Raw genomic sequence first — 19,960 nt, forward strand, 5'->3', positions numbered from 1 at the left:
GGTGTGTGTGTGTGTGTGTGTGTGTGTGTGTGTGTGTGTGTGTGTGTGTGTTGTGTGTGTGTGTGTGTGTGTGTGTGTGTGTGTGTGTGTGTGTGTGTCAGTTGGCTTACAGAGACTGAAGAGATTGAAGGTTCTTCAGGGCAGCACTGGGCACAGTCTTCAGCTGATTATTCTGGAGCATCCTGAAGGTAAAATAGCAAAATTATGATTTTCACTCAACTCACAACACTTTTACTTAAATGACATAATCCTTGATACATTATATGACTATGTAATGGAGGCCTCTTTGATGGGTTCATGATTTTTCACAAAATAAAAAACAACTTTTGACACATTACGTATTTAACATTATGTGCGCTTATTGGGTTACAGTGTTTGTAAAAAGCATGTTGTCCATGTGTTTGTGTTTTCAGACATGTAACCAAGATCTCACCTGAAGATCAACAGGACTTTGAACTTTTTGCCCGTTGCAGAATCAACAAGGCAGCGCTTTGTGTGTCGCTCAATGTGTTTGAGTCTGTGCAAGTAAACTAGGGTGTGCTGCCCCGTGTAAATTATGCAGAACTAATTTTTACACAGGGCTTGGGTGCATGCTCCATTAGGTGTTTTTACAACCAGAGATATTGTTGAGGGCAATGGTGGAAAATCAAATGTAAATGCAATGGAATGACTTTGTTTGGGTGGCAATAACTGACAGCGCCACAACGTTACCACAAACTGCACAATGTTCTCTTGCCCGCAGTGTTTGGAAAACTTCACACCGTCACAGGCATAAGTGTGTGTTTGTGTGTGTTGACAGGGAGGGGGCATGCTTACAGGACTTTGAGCTGATGCAGTCCAGACAGGGCATCAGGGTGGATGAATGACAGGTCATTCCCGGCAAGTCGTCTGTGGTGAGAGAAAGAGTCACACTTATGTTTTGGAAATGTCTCAAATGTTTCAAATGACATAAAAGGAACACAGTTCAACCAAACCACAGAGTGTATTTGATTTCAGCTTAAAGCAATGCATAGTGTTTAAAGAACGTCTCCCCATCCAGCACTTCACTAGATTAGGTTCCAACTCTGAAGCTGAACATGGGCCCTGGGGTGTCAAAGACATGCGTCTGTGCAATGGCCTGTTGTCACTTCGTCTGTCACCCACAAGAGATTAGAGCTGTTCCTGGATATCCCCCCTCTTGAGATCCCTTTCTGAGCCTCCTAACCATTACTATTCAGTGCTCCCTATAGAGAGAGTGACAACCTGATTCACCCCTCTGAAGCCGACACAACAAGTGTAGCCTTGTAACATTTATCACTAGCCAGCTTCTGGAGTTCCTTCATGAATTGCCTGAGATAGAGGGGGACGCCTCCCTTTTCTGTTGGAAACAGGAAGTGTTTAGGAAATAAGGTTGTAAATAAGCATGGGGCAGGCTGACTAGGACACACAGCACAAGTATACTATCTGGCCCGAGAGATTAGCAACAGATTTATCACTCTGCAACGTGAGTCGGACCAGGCTGAATTCCCTGCAACAAGAGCTGCTGGGTGTGAGCCTGAGAATCAATGCTGACTGTGTTAGAAGACCATGTTCCCTTCACGGAGTCTCAACACTGCTTTCTGTTTGTCTCCCTTTAATGTCACTGAAATAGAGACCTCGATCACTGAAACGCATTATTGCATCAACATTAAGGATGAGAGTGAAAATAACAAATAAATTACCTGTTTTTACAAGTATACTGTAACCAAATATCCCTCACTAAGGTTTGCCCCCCAACGAAAGCTTGTTTTTCTTTCAATTTATAGTGTTCCCAAAAGTTTTAACAGATCTACTGCTGGTAACAATGTGTTAATCCCAATTCACAAATATATACAATGATACGCAATGCAGACACAAATCGGTAACAGTCTGTAGGCATTACCTATCTTAAGTATGATAGTGTGACCCAAACCTTACATTTGTGCATGAGTATTAAAAAAAGTTTTACTAAAGCATACGTTGCTGTAAGTGTAACATCCAAAAGACTAAACAATAATTGATTGACTAGAGCTAGTCACATAAATCGTATATCAAAATTATAATCCGGTTACTTTACAGACGATGACTAACATTAACATGTACATAAGCCACCTGTGCTTCAGGTCATTCATTTTGTGTTAAAATAATCAGAAAATAACTGCCTTACTAGGAACATATACTTTGAAAAACGCATTTTCTTTATAGTGTCCATGTTGATCAACATGAAGCTGGAAGAGCAACTTCCCAACTCAGGAAATGAGACCATCCGAGGAGCATGTGAATGCACCATTAGGCTTTGCAGGGGTCTGCACTCCTGAGTGATATTCTAATTCACGTTCTCTACATTGGGATTCACCTTGGGATTTTTGACTCTGCCCTTTTAATTAAATTAAAATCTAGTGTGATGCAGTTGAATACAATTTTGCTGTGCTTGTAAATCGAAAGCTTGGTTGAGCTTGACAGGAGAGCAAGTGAGTCTGTTATTAAACAGAATAAAGAAAACAGCTTACTTAACTGAATACTAAAAGGTTCTTTGATCATTTCGTTGTTTCTATGTTTTAATTTAACTATGAACATTTAGTTAGAAAATATTGGATTTGGTGTGACACAATTATGTCTTATACAAGACCCCAACAACAGCAGACACACTGCTCTGAACTCACAGGCTGTCTTTTCTGTTTGATTTAATGTGGTTGACCAAAGTTGTCAGATGAGGACGTGACTGCTCATTAGCTTTTTAAAGAAGGCTGTCATTGCAGTTTGACTTGGCTTTGAGACAAACCCATTGAATAGCTTTCAAAGCTGGAATCCCAAACAATGCGCCTCCACTCAGCCACCATTTGTCAAGAGAATGTCTTGTGACAGCTTAAATAAGAAATAAGAATGTAATTCTAAGAACATAATCTTCAGTTATATTCATGACTAGAGTACAAGTTGTCACATGCACATGGATGCCTATTAATTCAAATGACATGAGTCTTGTCTGCAGCTGTTCAGTCATTCTTGTTTTGCAACATAGTGACCCATAGGCTGATGTCAATATGACTTAATTTCATGAGAACTCACACAACCAAGAAACTGCAACCATTGTCACAAGCGGCTAACCACTAAATGCAAACATCGTTTGACAAATCATTCAGATATCCTTCAGGTTTCACAACATAAAGAGCTTCTCCTCCTTCATCTTTCAGCAGATTCAGTGCACGTCCCCCCAGGCTTCGACGAGTAGACATTCTTCTTTACAAGATTTAGCCCATTGCTAAATCCTCTCCTTGTGAAACACCACTCCCACAAGTCTACCTTTGTCAAAGGCAATTCACAAGTAGCCCTGTAGTGCACTCTAACAATAAAGGGCTACAGACAGGATTTACCACCAACAAATATAAACATTATTTTTGTTTGCAGCAACAATACAATTCATTTTTTTAGTAAACTACTCTTGTATAACCAAAATAAGCTCCCTTCCCCCTTGACACGCTCCCACATGTACAGTGCACACCTTGTTGTTGGGATAGGTGGCTGTGATAACAAGCTTGCGACTGCATTTATGTCCATCTTGGCAATGAAGATATTGCAATTTCCAGGAATTATGTAATTATAAGTGAGTTTTTTTAAATTGCCTGACGAGATAAGCGTCAGGTAAGTAAAGGAAAGGTTTCATTCATTTTCCCACAGACAGTACTGGAGCACTTCTGCTGTTTGGATCAGCATGGAGCTTTCCTGTTTAAATCATCAGTGCAATTTATAATAAACTATATAAAAACTAGATATTAAACTATCTAGTTCTTTGATTACATAAATACGAACCGGTTTCTAAGTTACAAGTCTGTGTCCATAAGTTGTCTGGGTTACATGTTAATTTATGGTAATAAAACACATTTTACAACATATTTTACAGTCTGCAGTTTAACATTTATCCTGTATTTTTCTGTAGTTCTAAGTGACTTTGCTGGCCACTTAAAGAGCATTAAAGGTCCTTTGCGAGTGCTACTGTTAGGGTAACTGTGTTGAAGCTGAGCTAGCATCTACAACAACAAATAAAACATTGAAATCAAACAGACAAGCTTATTTTTAACAAAACAAATGTGTGTAAAGCTGGAAACACTAGTGTAGAATCCCGATTTGTACTATAATTGATCAGGACAAGAATATCAAAAGATCATTTCATGCCATACAGTATAACGTTATAATTATTATTGTCACTAGGATTAATTGTAATGATATGGATTTTATGCCATATAATTCAGCCACATTCATACCCAATAATAATGACCAAGGAAAACTTTATTTATAGCACACATTTCATTCAAATGAGAGCTAGACCATGTGTTTGAATAAGATAAAGAGACAAGAACAAATACACAGCTGCAACAGAAATACAAATAAAGGTTAAAACAACAACAATAAAATAACAAAATGCACTTTAAATCATTCTGTCAACAAAAGGCAACATATTGACAACAAACTGGCCCTCATGTCATTACCACAATTCACAGAAGACACATAGAGAGCCCATTGGTCACAGATTACTTCAAGACTATAAACAAACCGCTAAGGAAACAGAGAATACCTGTCATCACGTCTGCTGAGCTTTGTGGTGCCTCTGGCAAGAGAGTAAGAGAGCGGAGGAGATTGCGTGACTACGAAGGAAGAAATATTCCTCCCCCGTCTCCGCTCCCGTCCTGTGTGAAGATGCCCCCCTCTCTTTCTCTCCCTGATCTCTTTCTGTCAACTCTTTCTCTCCCTGTCTTTGCCCTCAGGGCCCCCGCTCTGGTTCACTGACACTGCAGCAGCCCTGGAGCCGAAAAGTCACCCAGCAAAGTTCATCGAGACGACTCTGCACATTTGTTAGAGGAGGTTAAACAAACACACATATGCACTAAGGGTATATGTCAATCAATGACACCCTGACGACAGTCCATCCATCATGAGCACCTAGAGTGAAAAGGTAGCACTGAGACCTTGTGGGTGCGGGGTGGGATTATTTTTTCACTTGTGTTTCCATGGAAACCATTGTTTTGCCCTCTTCCTTCCTGCCTCGCATACTTCCACACAATGTGATGAAAAGTAAATTGCCTTTTTGACAAAGCAGATTGGAGTGGTGTATGGAAAAGTGGAAGATTTGGGCAGCTGAAAGATGCACCAGAGCTTAATAAAAATACTACGCTCGCACAGACTGTGACACAGTGGAGCTGGAACCGCTGGAGTTTGTTCACCGACTGGTCACTTTGCTTTCTCAGGGCTGCATGTTACCTGATATCAGGTAGACAGATTTTAATCTCTGACTCCCAGCAGCTCCGAGCCAGACAGGGGAGTGTTTAAAGAGCAAAGAAATAACAAACACTCACTAAGATTAGATGTACGCCACTCAACAAAGCCCCAAAGCGCAGATGTGCTGTTGCCACCCTGATAATCCCTTAAAAGCAAAAATCAACACAGGATGTCACATGATCGTTGCTTCAATACATGATGTCTCACCTCACTTTTTTTTTTCTTTTTTTTTATTCTTTTTTTTTTTTTTTAATTGAGCTTTACTGCACCCTTTATATTTCATGAATGATTGAGTGACTTGTCACCTCATGTAATGCTGTGCTTATCTTCTTCGGCTGAGAAGAAGGGCATGTTCTGCACCTATACTGTGTGTTCTGCAGTGCAAACTCAAATACCCAGGTGCATATCCTAAGAGTAAATACATCATTAGCAGGAGAAACACGGGGTATGTACTTACAGTTCTTCCAGATAGGGGAGGTTCTTGAACACAAATGCTGGAAGCTCGGTGATGTTGTTCATGCTCAGGTCACTGTGGAAACAAATGATCAGTTAGAAACACAGTAAAATCTCTAGCTTCACTTAAATGTAGTTAGTTTTAAAAGATCAGTTTTGAACACTTTCACTTTGCAAAACCTATTTTACCCTTGCCCTAATTTTATATAATTATTGAACAATTCGGCCATTTAAATTGTTCTATTGCTTTGACTGTGAAGCCCTTTCAGAACTGAAATAACATTGCAATTAATTATGACAGTCAATAATGAAGATTCTATAATTGTTGTATAAGGCCTTATTTTGCATGCATATAAGACATTAAGATGATGTATTTGACTGCAATAATAAACTATGTTTAGGACAAACGTATACTTGCAGTTTTGTCACCAAACATTTATGGCAAGTCTTTTGATTTTGCCGGCTTGACTTCAACCTCAACCCCGTAAAAAAAACGTTGAAAAAGCTCTTCGCTTTAGCCTCAGGGATCTTCATTTTTCAAACCAACTTTCAGGTAAAGATAGGCATGTAGCAGCATGAAAAGTATGCACACAGGACTTGATTTGCTTCCCCACCAAGACTAATATGAATATAGTTTACAATCATCAGTTATCATTGGGAAAAAAAACACAAGTATGTGCTACTGGAAATGTTTTGAATGTACCAAACTGAGGGACTGTCATAGTAAGATTGGATAAAAAATGCTGTCTTGATGAGATCTACACAATGAGAGCAAATTCAGCTCTGGACCCTTATCTTGATCGCAGATCCACCAACCTGCTTCAAAGACCCCCCCACGTCAAAGCCATATGTAAAGACACAGCACATATCAAGACTCAAAAAACATCCGGGATACACAAATGAAGTACCCCCTGCCCCCCTTTCACTCTCCATTTGGCCATCTTGAATTTCACTGCCAGATCTCCCCAGGACCTTGTGTGTGGGCCCCTGAATCCTACAAGGATCATATTGCCCTTCCTCTGCACTCCCAGCTACACACACATGCGCTAAAGTCTTCAAAAGCAGGCCCTGACAGAACCCTCATCATCTTTGCGACCTGTGTCCTATCTCCACTTACCTGGTTATCCAATTACCATACAAACTGTGCAGCTACAACGAAATGTCCATCAACATCCACCCACTTCTATCTTTCTTTCCTACCCAGACAACATCTCTGGTGGTGTTCTGCATCCACTGCTGCAGATCTGCCACCACTAGTGGTCAGCTGGAAACATCCCTAACCACATTTTAAACCGTTTGTCTAAATCTTCCGCAGACTGTTGACTGGTCTGAGCCACATGCAGGCTGGGAGTACGGGAGGCCTGCATGACTCTATCACACTTCCTCCCTCCCTCTGTGTCTGGCTGCTTTACTCATCAATGTCCTGGCCTGTCCCTGCTAAGATATATGGAAGGGACACTAAAAATGCAGCTGTGATAAATGATGACAAGCCTAAACGCTTCGACAAACAGGTATCAGTAAATGTCTATCCCATGTGCCATTTGGCTTCATTTTAGCAGACATGAAGCAGGGAACCGGAGAAAGGTAGCAGACGCTTTAAGAAACCAAAGATATAGCTTTTAAGACAAAGCATGAAGATATTCTTAAGGTTAAGTACAATCCCAAAAAATATCTTAGTTAACGTAGAGCATCTTGTGCCATGAATTAATTATTCTTTTGAATGTTCAATAAAAAGGTCAAGAGAAATGTTAGGGAAATATGTATCAACTCTGTTTTCTTGGGCCAATTATATGATTTTCAGTAGGGATGTCCCGATCACCTTTTTTTGCTCCCGATCCGATTCCGATCATTTGATTTTGACAATCTGCCGATACCGATTTTTCCCGATCCGATCTTTATTCAAAGCATTAGGAGAGAAAAAAAGGTAACAGATAACGGCTGGTCATCCAACGCGATGGATTCAGCTATCTTGGCTGTTATTTTTTTGGCCTTTTCACTGTTCTGGGGCAGTTTCTCTTTGCTTTTAAAAGTCTCTGAAAGTGTCCGTTGTTTCAGTGCCGTTACCTGAGTGGCCGCTGTGTACTCGTCGTGTTGTTGTTGGGGTTTGTTTCTCAGGTGGCGTATTAGATTGGTCGTGTTGAACGTAGCTCTGTTCTTTCCACTACGCGGAACCTCCGCCTTGCAAACATTGCATCTGGCTGTTACACTGCCTTCGCTTTCAACTTTATAATACTTCCAACAGCGTCGGCGTGTTCTCCTGCGTCTTGGCCATGTGTCGCACTGGAACACACCGCAAAGACTTCAGCCGAGCACGTACGAACTGAACTGCGCATGCGTGAGTGGCAATAACTCTCCTTACCAGCAGGCGGCGGTAGTGTGTATTCATCATTCAAAACAGGGAACAACCGGAAGACAGAGAAGAAGAACAGACTACGTGATATGAACAAAACAACAAATAGCGTGTGCGTTCCATTTTCACTCTCGTCCATCGAAAACATGTTTCGTGCGGTACTGGAGCTATCAGCCATTGGAGTGTTGCTTGTGGAAGACATTCTCAAGCAACCGTTTCACTTCTCATGCACTGATTCGCTAGCTGAACAGCCAATCAGAGTGATATCTTTGTCCGACTGCCTGTGGCTGACGCACGGCCGATTCAACATGTTGAATCGGCCATGCGTCGGCCATGAAAGGCCAAATAAGGCGTGTCACGGCCGACGGTGCGGGACACACCAAATTGAGTTTGGGCGACAGGGCACGCTTCGTCGTCCGACTAACAAAAACAGCCGATTTTTGGCCTGGTGTGTCAGGGCCTTAAGAAAACAAGCCCAAAAGAAGCAACACATACATGATGTTGTGTAATTTTAAACCAAAACTAAGGCCTCAGGATGACTTTAAGACGTGAACATGCTCATTTTTGTTTTGTAACATTAAATAAAATTATAAATGTTATTAAAAAAAAAAATTAAAAAAAAAAAGATTCCCGATCCCCGATTTGTTTTTCTGATTCTGATCTTTTGAAAATCACGTGATCGGGACATCTCTAATTTTCAGTAGTTGAGTAGTGATCATAAGTAAAGAATTATCAACCAACTTACTGAAAGTGCTCAGAAAGAATGGGATGAAAAGCATTTACACTTGAACTTATCACTCTGTTGTCTGAACAATCTGGGAACATTTTTGTTTTTGTTCATAAAGAGTTTTATCGTGCTTTTCCACTACACGGCCTCGCACGGCTTACTACCGGGCCCGGCGCCACGAGGGGGCAAAAGGGGGCATTGCCCCCTCAGTTGTATTCTTTGCCCCCTCACCTTGAGCATTATTCATCCATCACACAAAGTACAATAAATGTCACAATTATTAAATAATAACTTTAAATAATTATCTTCCCCAATACACGTTACTATGTTTGGATCAGATATGTGGGCAGGCAGTCAAGCAACGTGTAAAAAAGCCTCAACCCCAAGTGAGCTTGTAGTCTTAATTAATGTTAGCCTGTGTGCTTAACTGTAAACACAGTCGGATGGGTGACCAAAACGTCCCCGTTTTCCGGGCAAAGTCCCCGTTTTTGGTGGCCGGTACCCGGTTGAAACTCCCGAAAATGTTCCCGTTTTTGAATGTGCGTTAAAAAACATAGAGCAAGGTGAAATAAAATGTTACATGTAAGTAAAAACAGAGTGACAGTCTTGTGCCTTTTGTAACGTTAGCGTATTTCTTCTTCTTCTACTTCTAATTCAATGTACCTGCCCGCGAGATATTGGACAAAAGAGACTCTGCTAGTAGTGTCAACTAAATCCATAGTATTACAACAAAAGTGCTTTAAACGAGGTTAGTTACAAATGTATGTTCTCAAACGTCATGCGTGGGATTGAATATTAAATTAGTTTAGATTTATTGTCCCCAGGGGGACATTCATTTGCACAGCTCTGTGAAAACAATATGAAATCAACAAAAAATAAGACAGACAAATGTAGCTCTGCGCAAGTTCAATCAGGAAGACAACATTATCGGGTGCCACACAATATCTCAATAAGTGATCAGGGGCATCACGCCCCGGCATCGCACCTGCTAAACCCTTTAAATCTGCTCTACCCTCTCCGTCAGTTGTCATTTCAGGTGTCAACGCACAAGCAGCAGCAGGGCTTCGTCCCAGCTCCAGGCATTATTCATCAGCTCCGCAGTCTTGCGGATTAAGCTGCAGGCGGCGTTACCCAGTCGGCTAGCAGTTCCAGCTGGCCGCCCCGCAAACCCGGATGCGGGAGGAAGACAAGGAAATCGGGCTCCACGGAAGTTCCTCCGGCTTAATGGAAATGGCCTACTTCACGGGAACATTGACGCACGCCTTCAGTCTCTCGAGAGGGCATCACTGGCATCCGGGCCGCTTAATGCGGCACTTCCGGCTTCACGCGGAACGGGCCCTCATCGCATGCGAAGCTTTACCCATTGCTGGCTTCAACCACAACCCCTCCCGCAGGCAGGCAGGGCTTAAGCTACATCCCCTTGAAGCTACTTCCTCCTGCGCCTCACCTCTAAAACAGGAGTCAGGGTAGCGCTGGCAAGAGGCAGTTGCAACAAATTCATGAGAGGTTTCGTTATATTGTTATGACATTCGGGTCATGCAGAGTGAGATCGCTACCCCTTTAAGAGAGGGGTGTGGCGCGTGCAGAGCGAGCGAGCGGGATACATGTTTTCTAGAAGTAAACGAGGCAGCAGAAAGGAAGGTCTGCGATCTTGCGAAGCTATCTTGCGAACAGAAGAGCTAAATAAATGCAACGACCTCCCAAGAAGAGCTCGCTCTCTCCAGTCTTTCCGATTAAATGGGTTATTGAACCCGAAGCGCGTTGATTCTGCCCTGGGAAACGACCAGAGTCATCCCCCCCCGTTCCTCGACGACGGTCTGGGAGCCGACAGGAAGTTCAACACTGTGCATTGCTACCTTTAGTTCAGGGTTAAGGTGAGTTTCAGGCAGTGTTGGGTGTAACGTGTTACAGTATGGAGTTTCAGTAACGTATTACTTTGCGTACGAAGAATGTAATGCATTACTAATGCAGCCGGGTATTGCTACCCATTACAATGTCAGTACTAACGCAGTTTCAAGCTTCAACACAGTGTTACCTGAAATGAATGGTGTTTCGTAGGGCTTCTTTTCCTCAATGACCAAGTCGCTGCACATTATCCTGTTTATGACAGGACCAGATACTAAATAAATTAGGAATTGACTCCCAATATTAATTTAATGATTATTGACTGAATGATCGTATTTTTTTTTTTCTCTTCGTCTCCACTAAGAATATTCAGTTTCTCGGTGCACCAACGGCTGGATCTGCGACAACAACATCTCCTCGGCAGTACTGTCCAAATCCGTTCACAGTCTCTGATCCAGTAAATATCGCGCCATGACGTAACGTTTACATCGCCGTTTCTCTCCCAATACCGCCGTCAAACAAACATCAATAGAGGATTGCGTCGGGTCATTTTTAAATCATACAAAGCAGATTCATCAGAATTACTTCTTCAAACTATATTTTTCTAGAACGCCGTGACGCATCGGGTACATGTGATCCAGCGGCATTAACGCCTGCAGCGCGCGTGCACCGGAGTTATTTCATCGTTAACTCACACGCCAGCGGTCGCCGTTAAGCACTCACTGTCCGACGTCACATAAGCAGTCGATAAATATTTCCCATCTCTTAGCGACATGTTTCAGTATGGATTTATGCCGTCGGCATCACAACACCGTCATTAAGGTTATCTGGCATCCTACAGGTGACGTTGCTAGCAACCGAGCTAATCAGTCATTGACTACTGTCACTATCTTTGCGGCATTAACCGTTTCCTACACAATAACATATCTTAGTGCTGCTCGACTGTATAATTATTTCAAGGTGCGGTTGCGTTCTAGTCACTTTGTCCAAGCGTACTGCTCGTTACAACACTATTCTCTTCAGCATAGGCCCTAGCATGACTGGTATAGCTCAGGGCAATCTCAATGACAAGGTCAATGTTCCCCCTCTACGCACAGAGACAATGTAATCTTAATAGCGTGCAGGCCAAGGCTGGCTCTTCAAAGCAGATATTATCGACGCGCTTTAAAGTTCCCATCATCCGTTTAGCGGAACTCTTTCAGCTTAAGCGGGAGTCAAGTAAGGGGAAACTACGCGTGCACCGGCTATTTGGGTAAATAATATTCATAGTTGTCTTTCCTCAGTCCAAATCACCCACTGTAGGGAGATCCCCTCATCCATGCTTTTACGCCATCTAGTGTTCAAATACAACATTACTAACCTAACTCTGCTCAACTGGGAAAGAGAAGAAGAGAGAAGAGAGAAGAAGAAGAAGAAGAAGAAGAGACTCCTTAGGAGCACAGCGTTCCTATTCATGAGGAACTATAGGCCCAGTCACACACCCGGAGTGCCAAGGCATCACATCAAGCTCATGGTATAATGTTTCTCCAACTAAACTGCGCGCATCCACATAAACGTCAAGGCGTATACAGCAAACGACAGTTGCTCTTCCTCACCGGGCAACCGTACTTTGCATGCGGATAATCTTCGGCACGCATCATCTCCCGTTTCTGGACGTGGCATCCGCCGGCCCCACGACGACCACGTTTTCCCCGACTCTTAAGGACGTGCACTGCACATCCTCCGTTTTGGGGGGAATATCTGCATGAGATCATCCGCTATAGCGGCACGCTCAGATTTCCACTCCTGCTTACACATTTATTATCACACTCGCTGGATCTAACACTAGTGTCACTCCGTCATCCCCTCAGATGATAGAAGACGGTCCTAATCACTCAATTAGCTTATCAGCATCTGTGACTCATCCTGGCGCACTAAACTGCTATTAAGCTAGTCTATATCATGGGTCATGTCTCAGTATTTAACTAAGCGTATGGGTTTTCTGCGTGCATCTGCACTTCATCCATATTCTCGGGTTTATGCTCACTTGGCTTGGGTTAATCCAGGTCATGATATTCATGCATCACTGTACTCCAGCTAACAGCTCTCGTGCTATTACTCCCTCTTCGCCGGACATCGGCTCATGCTGCCAATCCAAGATCTCTTCTGCTCACCTATGGTAAATATGCATATAAATGGTCGTGGCATCCTAATAGCATATCAGGGCTTTCGTTCAGATAGGTGCGGCCACCTCTGCTGCCAATCAAGGCATTTCTCCCTCATCCCTGCAACTCGGACGGTGGTCCTCCTCTGCCTTCATATCCCGCATTCGCCCAGACATCAGCGCGTGCTGGCCATCCAAGGTCTCTCAACAATAAAAATGGTAATTATGCCTATAACTGGTAGTGGTGGTTCATAGCACGTCAGCATGTATACGTGTCACTGTGTTCATGTTTAACCCTGCACGTCAGGTGACCTCCGGGTCCGTGTTCATGTTTAACCCTACACGTCAGGTGACCTCCGGGTCCATGTTCATGTTTAATCCTGCACGTCAGGTTGTGACCTCCGGGTCCGTGTTCATGTTTAACCCTGCGAGTGCAGGTTGCGGACATGGGTCCGCGTTAGGTTTAACCCTGCGAGTGCAGGTTGCGGACATGGGTCTGCGTTAGGGCTGCAACGATTAGTCGACATAATCGACGACGTCGATCATAAAAATTTGTCGACGCGGAATTTTAGTGTCGACGCGTCGTATAAAAACAATCAGAGAGCCGGTAACGTTAATTCAAAACTGCGCAAATGTTCATTTGTAACTGCAATGCACTACAGGAAGTGCTGGGGGCAGTATACTCTCCATTGTCTGCCATGACTGCATTCTGTACTAACAACAAAGAAGAAAGAATACGAACGATGGCGGAAAGGAGAGAGAATGAGGGTGATGAAGAGCTCAAAAAAGCGAGACCGAGAGTTTCGAAAGTGTGGGAGTATTTCACAGACGACAAGCCAAAGAAGTCAGTGAAATGCAGAATTTGTAAAGGGGAATTGGCATTCCACGGCAGCACTACAGTGATGCACGAGCATTTAAAACGCAAGCACCCTGGAACCGTGAGGACTGCTACTTTGGATCATGGGTAAGTTTGAGCAAGTTAGCCATAGTCATGTTTACGTTAGCTTACATGTTGGAAAACAGAACGTCTCATGGTTAATGCTTGCTAAGCAAACGCTATTTCAGTTATGTTGAGGCTGCGTGTCCACCAACGAGCTGCTAAACAGCGCCAAGCTTACAGCGTAGTAGAGCACAATAGAGCTTTATCGACGCTGTAATTAATTCCAAACTTAAAATAATAATTAACAAGGGTCTGCGAAATGACAAGAATAAAATGCGATTGAATTTGTATTATTTATTTTGTTTTCATTATGATTTTTTTGTATTTATGTTATTCAAATACATTTGATTAAACAAGTTCAAAGTTCAAATTCAAATGTTTCATGAGTCATTATTTTAATTTTCTATGGGATCATGTTATGTTAAGGCAGAGGGACTGGACAACAGGGTGACATTCACAGGTGTGCAGACTTGAGGTAAAACATGCACTGGAGCCCGGAAAAGGAGCCGTGCCCACAGGAAGCAGAGATGGAGGGTGTGACAGAAATAATCGTTAGATTAGTCGACTAATCGAAAAAATAATCGACCGATTAGTCGACTACCAAAATAATCGTTAGTTGCAGCCCTAGTCTGCGTTAGGTTTAACCCTGCGAGTGCAGGTTGCGGACATGGGTCTGCATTAGGTTTAACCCTGCGAGTGCAGGTTGCGGCCAGTGGGTCTGCGTCATGTTAACCCTGCAGTGCAGGTTGCGGCCAGTGGGTCCGCGCATGTCTAACCCTGCAGCCCGGAAGCGATTCCGGCGCTTATCATGTCCCCATGTTAATCTCTCATTTCATCCATAGATCTCCGCAGCCAGCCGCAAGGTAAGAATTGCCCACAGCTCAGTACTTCATACTCCACTTCTTTTGGGGGTTCATCAGAGCGGTTCTTTTCCTCCTGAATGATCATCCTGCAAACCCGGGGCCTAATCGCCAAAACATCATTACAGTTACTTGTTGTAATACGTCAATCACTATTCCCGCATGTCATGGGTCCCGATAATAAACATGTATTTCATACATCACGTCTCTCCTGATTGAAATGTAGCTCAGCGCAAGTTCAATCAGGAAGACAACATTATCGGGTGCCACACGTTATCTCAATAAGTGATCAGGGGCATCACGCCCCGGCTAGCCAATCATCGCACCTGCTAACCCGTTTAAATCTGATCTCCCCTCTCCGTCAGTTGTGATTTCAGGTGTCAACGCACAACCCTCCTCCACCCCTTCGCCTCCTGTCTCCTAATACAGCGCTAAGCTGAAACCTTCTCCCTTCAGATCGGACAAACTACTATCACCACCACCAGTGTCTAGACCCCGGGGGGTTCATCAGAGCGGTTCTTTCCCTCCTGAATGATCATCCTGCAAACCCGGGGCCTAATCGCCAAAACCTCATTACATTTACTTGTTGTAATACGTCAATCACTATTCCCGCATGTCATGGGTCCCGATAATAAACATGTATTTCATACATCACGTCTCTCCTGATTGCACCACACATGATGGTTACTTTATTATTTAGGGCTGCAATGCCTGTATGGATCACGTTTTTGCCAAAGCGAGCCCTTTTACTATAATAATAATAATATGTTGTGTAGTATATAAACCGTATTGGTACAATGTAGTCTAGTGAAGGATTTTGGAACATGGATTTGATTTTTCTCATGGCAGTTAGGGTGCGTTCACACCAGCCTTTTATAGTCCGGTTGAATCGAACCCTGGTGCGTTTAGCCGCTTGGTGCGGTTCATTTGGGTCGGTGTGAACACAGTCCGAGACCTCTGAAGTGAACTAAACAACCGGACTCTGGTCCGCTAAAATAGGTGGTCTCGGAACGCTTGCTTGCGAACTCTGGAGCGGTTCATTGCTGGTGTGAATGCAGTCCGCACCAAAACATAGGAAGCGTAGTATTTACGAGTCACAAGAACGCGGATGTCTTCAAAGATCTTTAGCGAAAGAGTTTTTCAAGACATCCGCGGTCGTTTAGGTCAAGAGTGAAGCAAAATGAAGTGTTGACCAGTGTCGTGTAAAGTAAAAATTCTCCGTGAGCTACATAAAAGTAAGAACACCTGTCGTCGGTGAAACACCCCTCCTTACTGCAGAATGTCTCATTATATGTGTTATAATGTTTTTTAACGGACGTTGTCTGATTATATAATCATATGCACGGGCCGCTAGTGTCTGTTGATATCCAGATTAACAGCAGCATGAGAATAACCTGCCGAAAGTGCCGATGTTCCATGGCGGAGGCTCCGGTAGAAATTGCCAGGATTTGCGTTTTTACCCCCTTAATGTCTGACCAATGGTTGAACTGCATTTCCGTGCACATGACTTGTGTTTAAAGTTTATAGTCCGTTTGAGTTTTGCCTGTGTGAACGCAAACCGAATCTTCTGAAAAATGAAACAATGTAACAAACTGTGGTCTGATGTGTACCAGAAAATGGACTATTAGGTGTGAATGCACCTTTAGACTCTAGAGACAAACCAGGGGACTATATTTGTATTTTTAATCTGTGTCTGTCCATTTGGTGTTGGACTTTATCCAATATTACATTTGGTTTATATAATATTCGTCACTTTCTTATGAAATGCCAGGTTTTAGGCCTTGGTTTGAACATTCAATCCTGAAGATAATTGTTCTTTAATCCTGACATGACTAGAGTAGATAGTAAGTAAGTACATTTGTATTGGAAGATGAGTTAAGTGATAGAGGAGAAAAAGTTATGGTATAATTACAGAGCCTGTCAATTTATAAATTGAGGAAATCAATGCTCGTCTGTTAACCAAAGTGCAGCCATCTGATAGGGCAGCGGTTTTCAAAGTGTGAGGCGCGCCTTCCCTGGGGGGCGCCAGAGAGCTTCAGGGGAGGCGCAGCGTGAGACACAAAAGAACGAGAAAAAGACGAGTAAAGTGACACTTGCCCACTTGTGGCTGTCTGTGGACAGTGAGTTCCCCCACCTCGCCAAAAAGACTGTAAAAGTGCTCATTCCCTCCCCCTCCACCTACCTGTGTGAGTGCAGGTTTTCCGCATTGACTTTGATCAAAAGCAAGTACTGGTCAAGGCTGCAGCCAGAGGATGATCTGCATTTATTCCTGTGTGCATCAAAGACGCAGACTCATTGTTCCCACTAAAGTAGGGGTGAGTGTAATAAGGAGGCAAAGTTGACGTTCAGTGTGTTGCCGGGAGCATATAAGGATTTATCCACCATGTTGAAAATGTTAAAAAAAATATGTCTTGAGAACACGGCGTGCGGAAATATACGGGTCGTGCTGCAGCTAGATGTGCCTGTCCTCTGTAAGAAGGTGTAGGCGACTGACATGCAAGGAAGAATGGCTGTCCACAGGCTATTCCAACTTTAACAACTGTATTAACTTCCAGGGTAGTGAATTAAACATGCAATTGTAATTGGGTGTGTGGTATATTTTCATGCACGGACACGCATGTTCCACAACACACAAACTGAACAACACTCAATTTTCCGATCGCTACCAGCGTTGTTGCGATCTTGTTATAATAACAAGTGCACGTTACTGATGCAATATGGTTGAGACCATTCGGGCTTATTCTAGAGGGGTGCAAGGAATAGTACAAGTAGTGGGGAGTTTTATACAATATGTTTAAAACATAAAAATAAAAAGGTTTTAAAAAGTTATTGTTTAATGTTTTAAGGAGGTGACGCTACTCAGCCAATCAAATCGGTGCAGTCAGCACGATAAATTCAAACACAGAGACGAGACAAGAGGAGAGAAACAGTCAGAGTAATTTCAAATGGCGGAAGGTAGACAGCAAAAACAGAGCAAAACTCTTACTGGACCTCTTTGAAATGCAATACCCCTGCATTATAGCAACAACAACAATAATAATAATAATAATAATAATAATAACACCAATAATAATTGGGAGGGGGGGCGCGGCTGTTCTTATGTTCTCTGAGGGGAGGCTCACCTACCCACACTTTGAAAACCCCTGTGATAGGGTACTATCTGTTATTAAAGATCAGAGGAAAAGAACAGAATGAGAGGGGTAAATCCGGAATACAAATAAAGAAGCAACGAGATTGTAGAGCAGTGAGAAGGAAAAAAGCTTGGTGTGTCAATTAATTACATTGCCAGTGCTTTTCGTTGTTGTGAAAAAAAAAAAGAAGCCCCCTCAGTCATTTCATCCTGGAGCCGGGCCTGCTTACTATGGTAAGTTAGGCCTTGGTAGGCCAGGCTCCCTTTATGCTGCGTTTCCATTACAGTTTAGTAGCTGGGGCATTAACTATAGTAACGCAGTGTAGGCAGAGCCGTGACGTCATCTTCAATGCGAACCACAAAACTAGGGATGCTCTGATCGATCGGCGACCGATCGATATCGGCCAATATTCACTCTCTGCCGATCGATCGGTGCTCTCTAAAAATGCCGATTGCGAGAGCCGATCGCATGACGTAAAATTATGACGTAAAATACATGACACTTTTCTCTGTTCTAAACAAGCTCGCCAAAATGGCTTCACCAGTCTGGCAGTATTTGAAGGTGTCCGAAAATGACAATAAAATAGCGGTATGCAACGTGTGTAAAGCAGAAATCCTGCAGCTCCACCCGCTTTGACGGACCAGTAAGCGGAGCAAAACACACACTAAGAGTTAGACTAAGTGTGTGTTTTAACACACTTAGCTATTTTATCTACCTCTGGAACAAGCTAAACTAGTTATTAGGGGTGTAACGGTATACGTACCCGTACCGAAAAGGTTCGGTACACGTGTGTACCGAAGTGTACCGAACTAATATAACGTTAAACGTAAAAAATTGAGAACGTGAACAACTTTTTGGAATTAATCTCAGGTGCTGCGTCGCAGCATTCAGAGTAATTTGCTCACATCGGGTTCAACGCGTCATAGAGCGACCAAGTCATTTAATTGGACGAGAGGCATACTATGACAGCTGTAATTTGAGGAACTGTCGAAATGGCGAATGCAGATAAAGTTGAACTCGAAAATCCTACAGCGTCATTGAAGTCCCCGGTTTGGGAACATTTTGGTTTCGCAGTTACGTACAAGGATGACGGGCAAAGACAGGTGGACAGAACCAAAGCTGTTTGTCGGCATTGTTCAACTAAAATTGGTTACTATGAATGTAACGATGCCAAGAACTCACGGTACGATAATATCGCGATAAAAAGTCCACGGTACGATATTTATCGCGATATTGAAAAATAAAGAAAATAATGTGAATCTTTTTTTTTTTACTTGAATTTCTTTTTCTTTATTAAATAATAAATCTGATTTGTACAGCATTTTAGTAGGATAGTAGGATTTTAAAGTGTCAACAATATAATAATCAGACCCTGCAATAGAATAAATCAAGTTTCACTTTAGTTTTTCAACTAACTCAACTCCAACTCACTAACTCACTCAGCATCATCAAGGTTATCTTTTAGTAATATGAGCATGTCCACATTTCCAGGTAGAAGCTGGGATGTTTGGGCGTTTACAATATCCCCTGCTGTGGAAAAAACTCTCTTGCTTGGTACTGATGTTGCTGGTACAGAGAGATATGCTTTGGCCATGGGTGACAGCAGTGGGTAAAACTGTGCATTGTCTCTCCACCACTTCAAAAACAATACAGTTTTTGCCAAGAAGGTAAGGCTTATTGACAGGGCGAGATATAAATATACTGTTGGTACTTGTCAATGTATGATGTCCTTTATTGTTATCTGTTGTTTTATGTTCATGTTGTAACCTACTTGCTGCCATGTTTGACAGGTCTCCCTTGAAAAAGAGATTGATGATCTCAATGGGACCATCTGGTTGAATAAAGGTTTAAAAAAAAAAAACTATTTAAAAAAAAAAATTGCGGTATATTTTGTCAGTCTCACGACAGTATTGAGACATTTATTTATCCCACGATATTTGATATATCGTTACATCCCTATGATTACGCGGCTGGCAATAAATCAAACTTGCACACTCATTTGAAAAAGCATCACCCGAACGTGAATATCACCGGTACCAAAAGAAAAAAAGACTGAAGTGCAAACCCAACTCCCACTAGTATTTAAGCCTCCACCACTCGCAAAAAGTTCAGACCGAGCCAAAGCTATTACAAACGCCAAATATCCTTATGTTGCCATGTTAGCAAAGCGCTACCTGGCTATATCTGCTACCTCTGTCCCTAGCGAGAGGGTGTTCTCCACAGCAGGAGACATTGTTAGTGCC

At 42.8% G+C, this 19,960-nt stretch overlaps 1 protein-coding gene and 1 long non-coding RNA gene across 2 annotated transcripts in view; one reads left to right on the forward strand and one right to left on the reverse strand.

Moving 5' to 3' along the window:
• lgr4 (leucine-rich repeat containing G protein-coupled receptor 4) overlaps positions 1–19,960 on the reverse strand; it is a 46,657-nt gene that overhangs the window by 14,505 nt on the left and 12,192 nt on the right. The window contains exons 2-4 of the mRNA XM_079664059.1: positions 5,726–5,797; positions 817–888; positions 111–182 (exon numbers count right to left, since the gene is read on the reverse strand). Coding sequence (XP_079520185.1) covers positions 111–182; positions 817–888; positions 5,726–5,797 — 216 coding nt within the window. The remainder of the gene's footprint in view (positions 1–110; positions 183–816; positions 889–5,725; positions 5,798–19,960) is intronic.
• LOC307028791 lies at positions 12,983–15,133 on the forward strand. Its single transcript, XR_013805111.1, has 3 exons — positions 12,983–13,005; positions 14,569–14,589; positions 14,952–15,133. It is a non-coding gene; the product is annotated as an uncharacterized lncRNA (long non-coding RNA).

The sequence above is a fragment of the Notothenia rossii genome (assembly GCF_949606895.1).
Source record: "Notothenia rossii genome assembly, chromosome: 2".
In the NCBI taxonomy this organism is placed as follows: domain Eukaryota; kingdom Metazoa; phylum Chordata; class Actinopteri; order Perciformes; family Nototheniidae; genus Notothenia; species Notothenia rossii.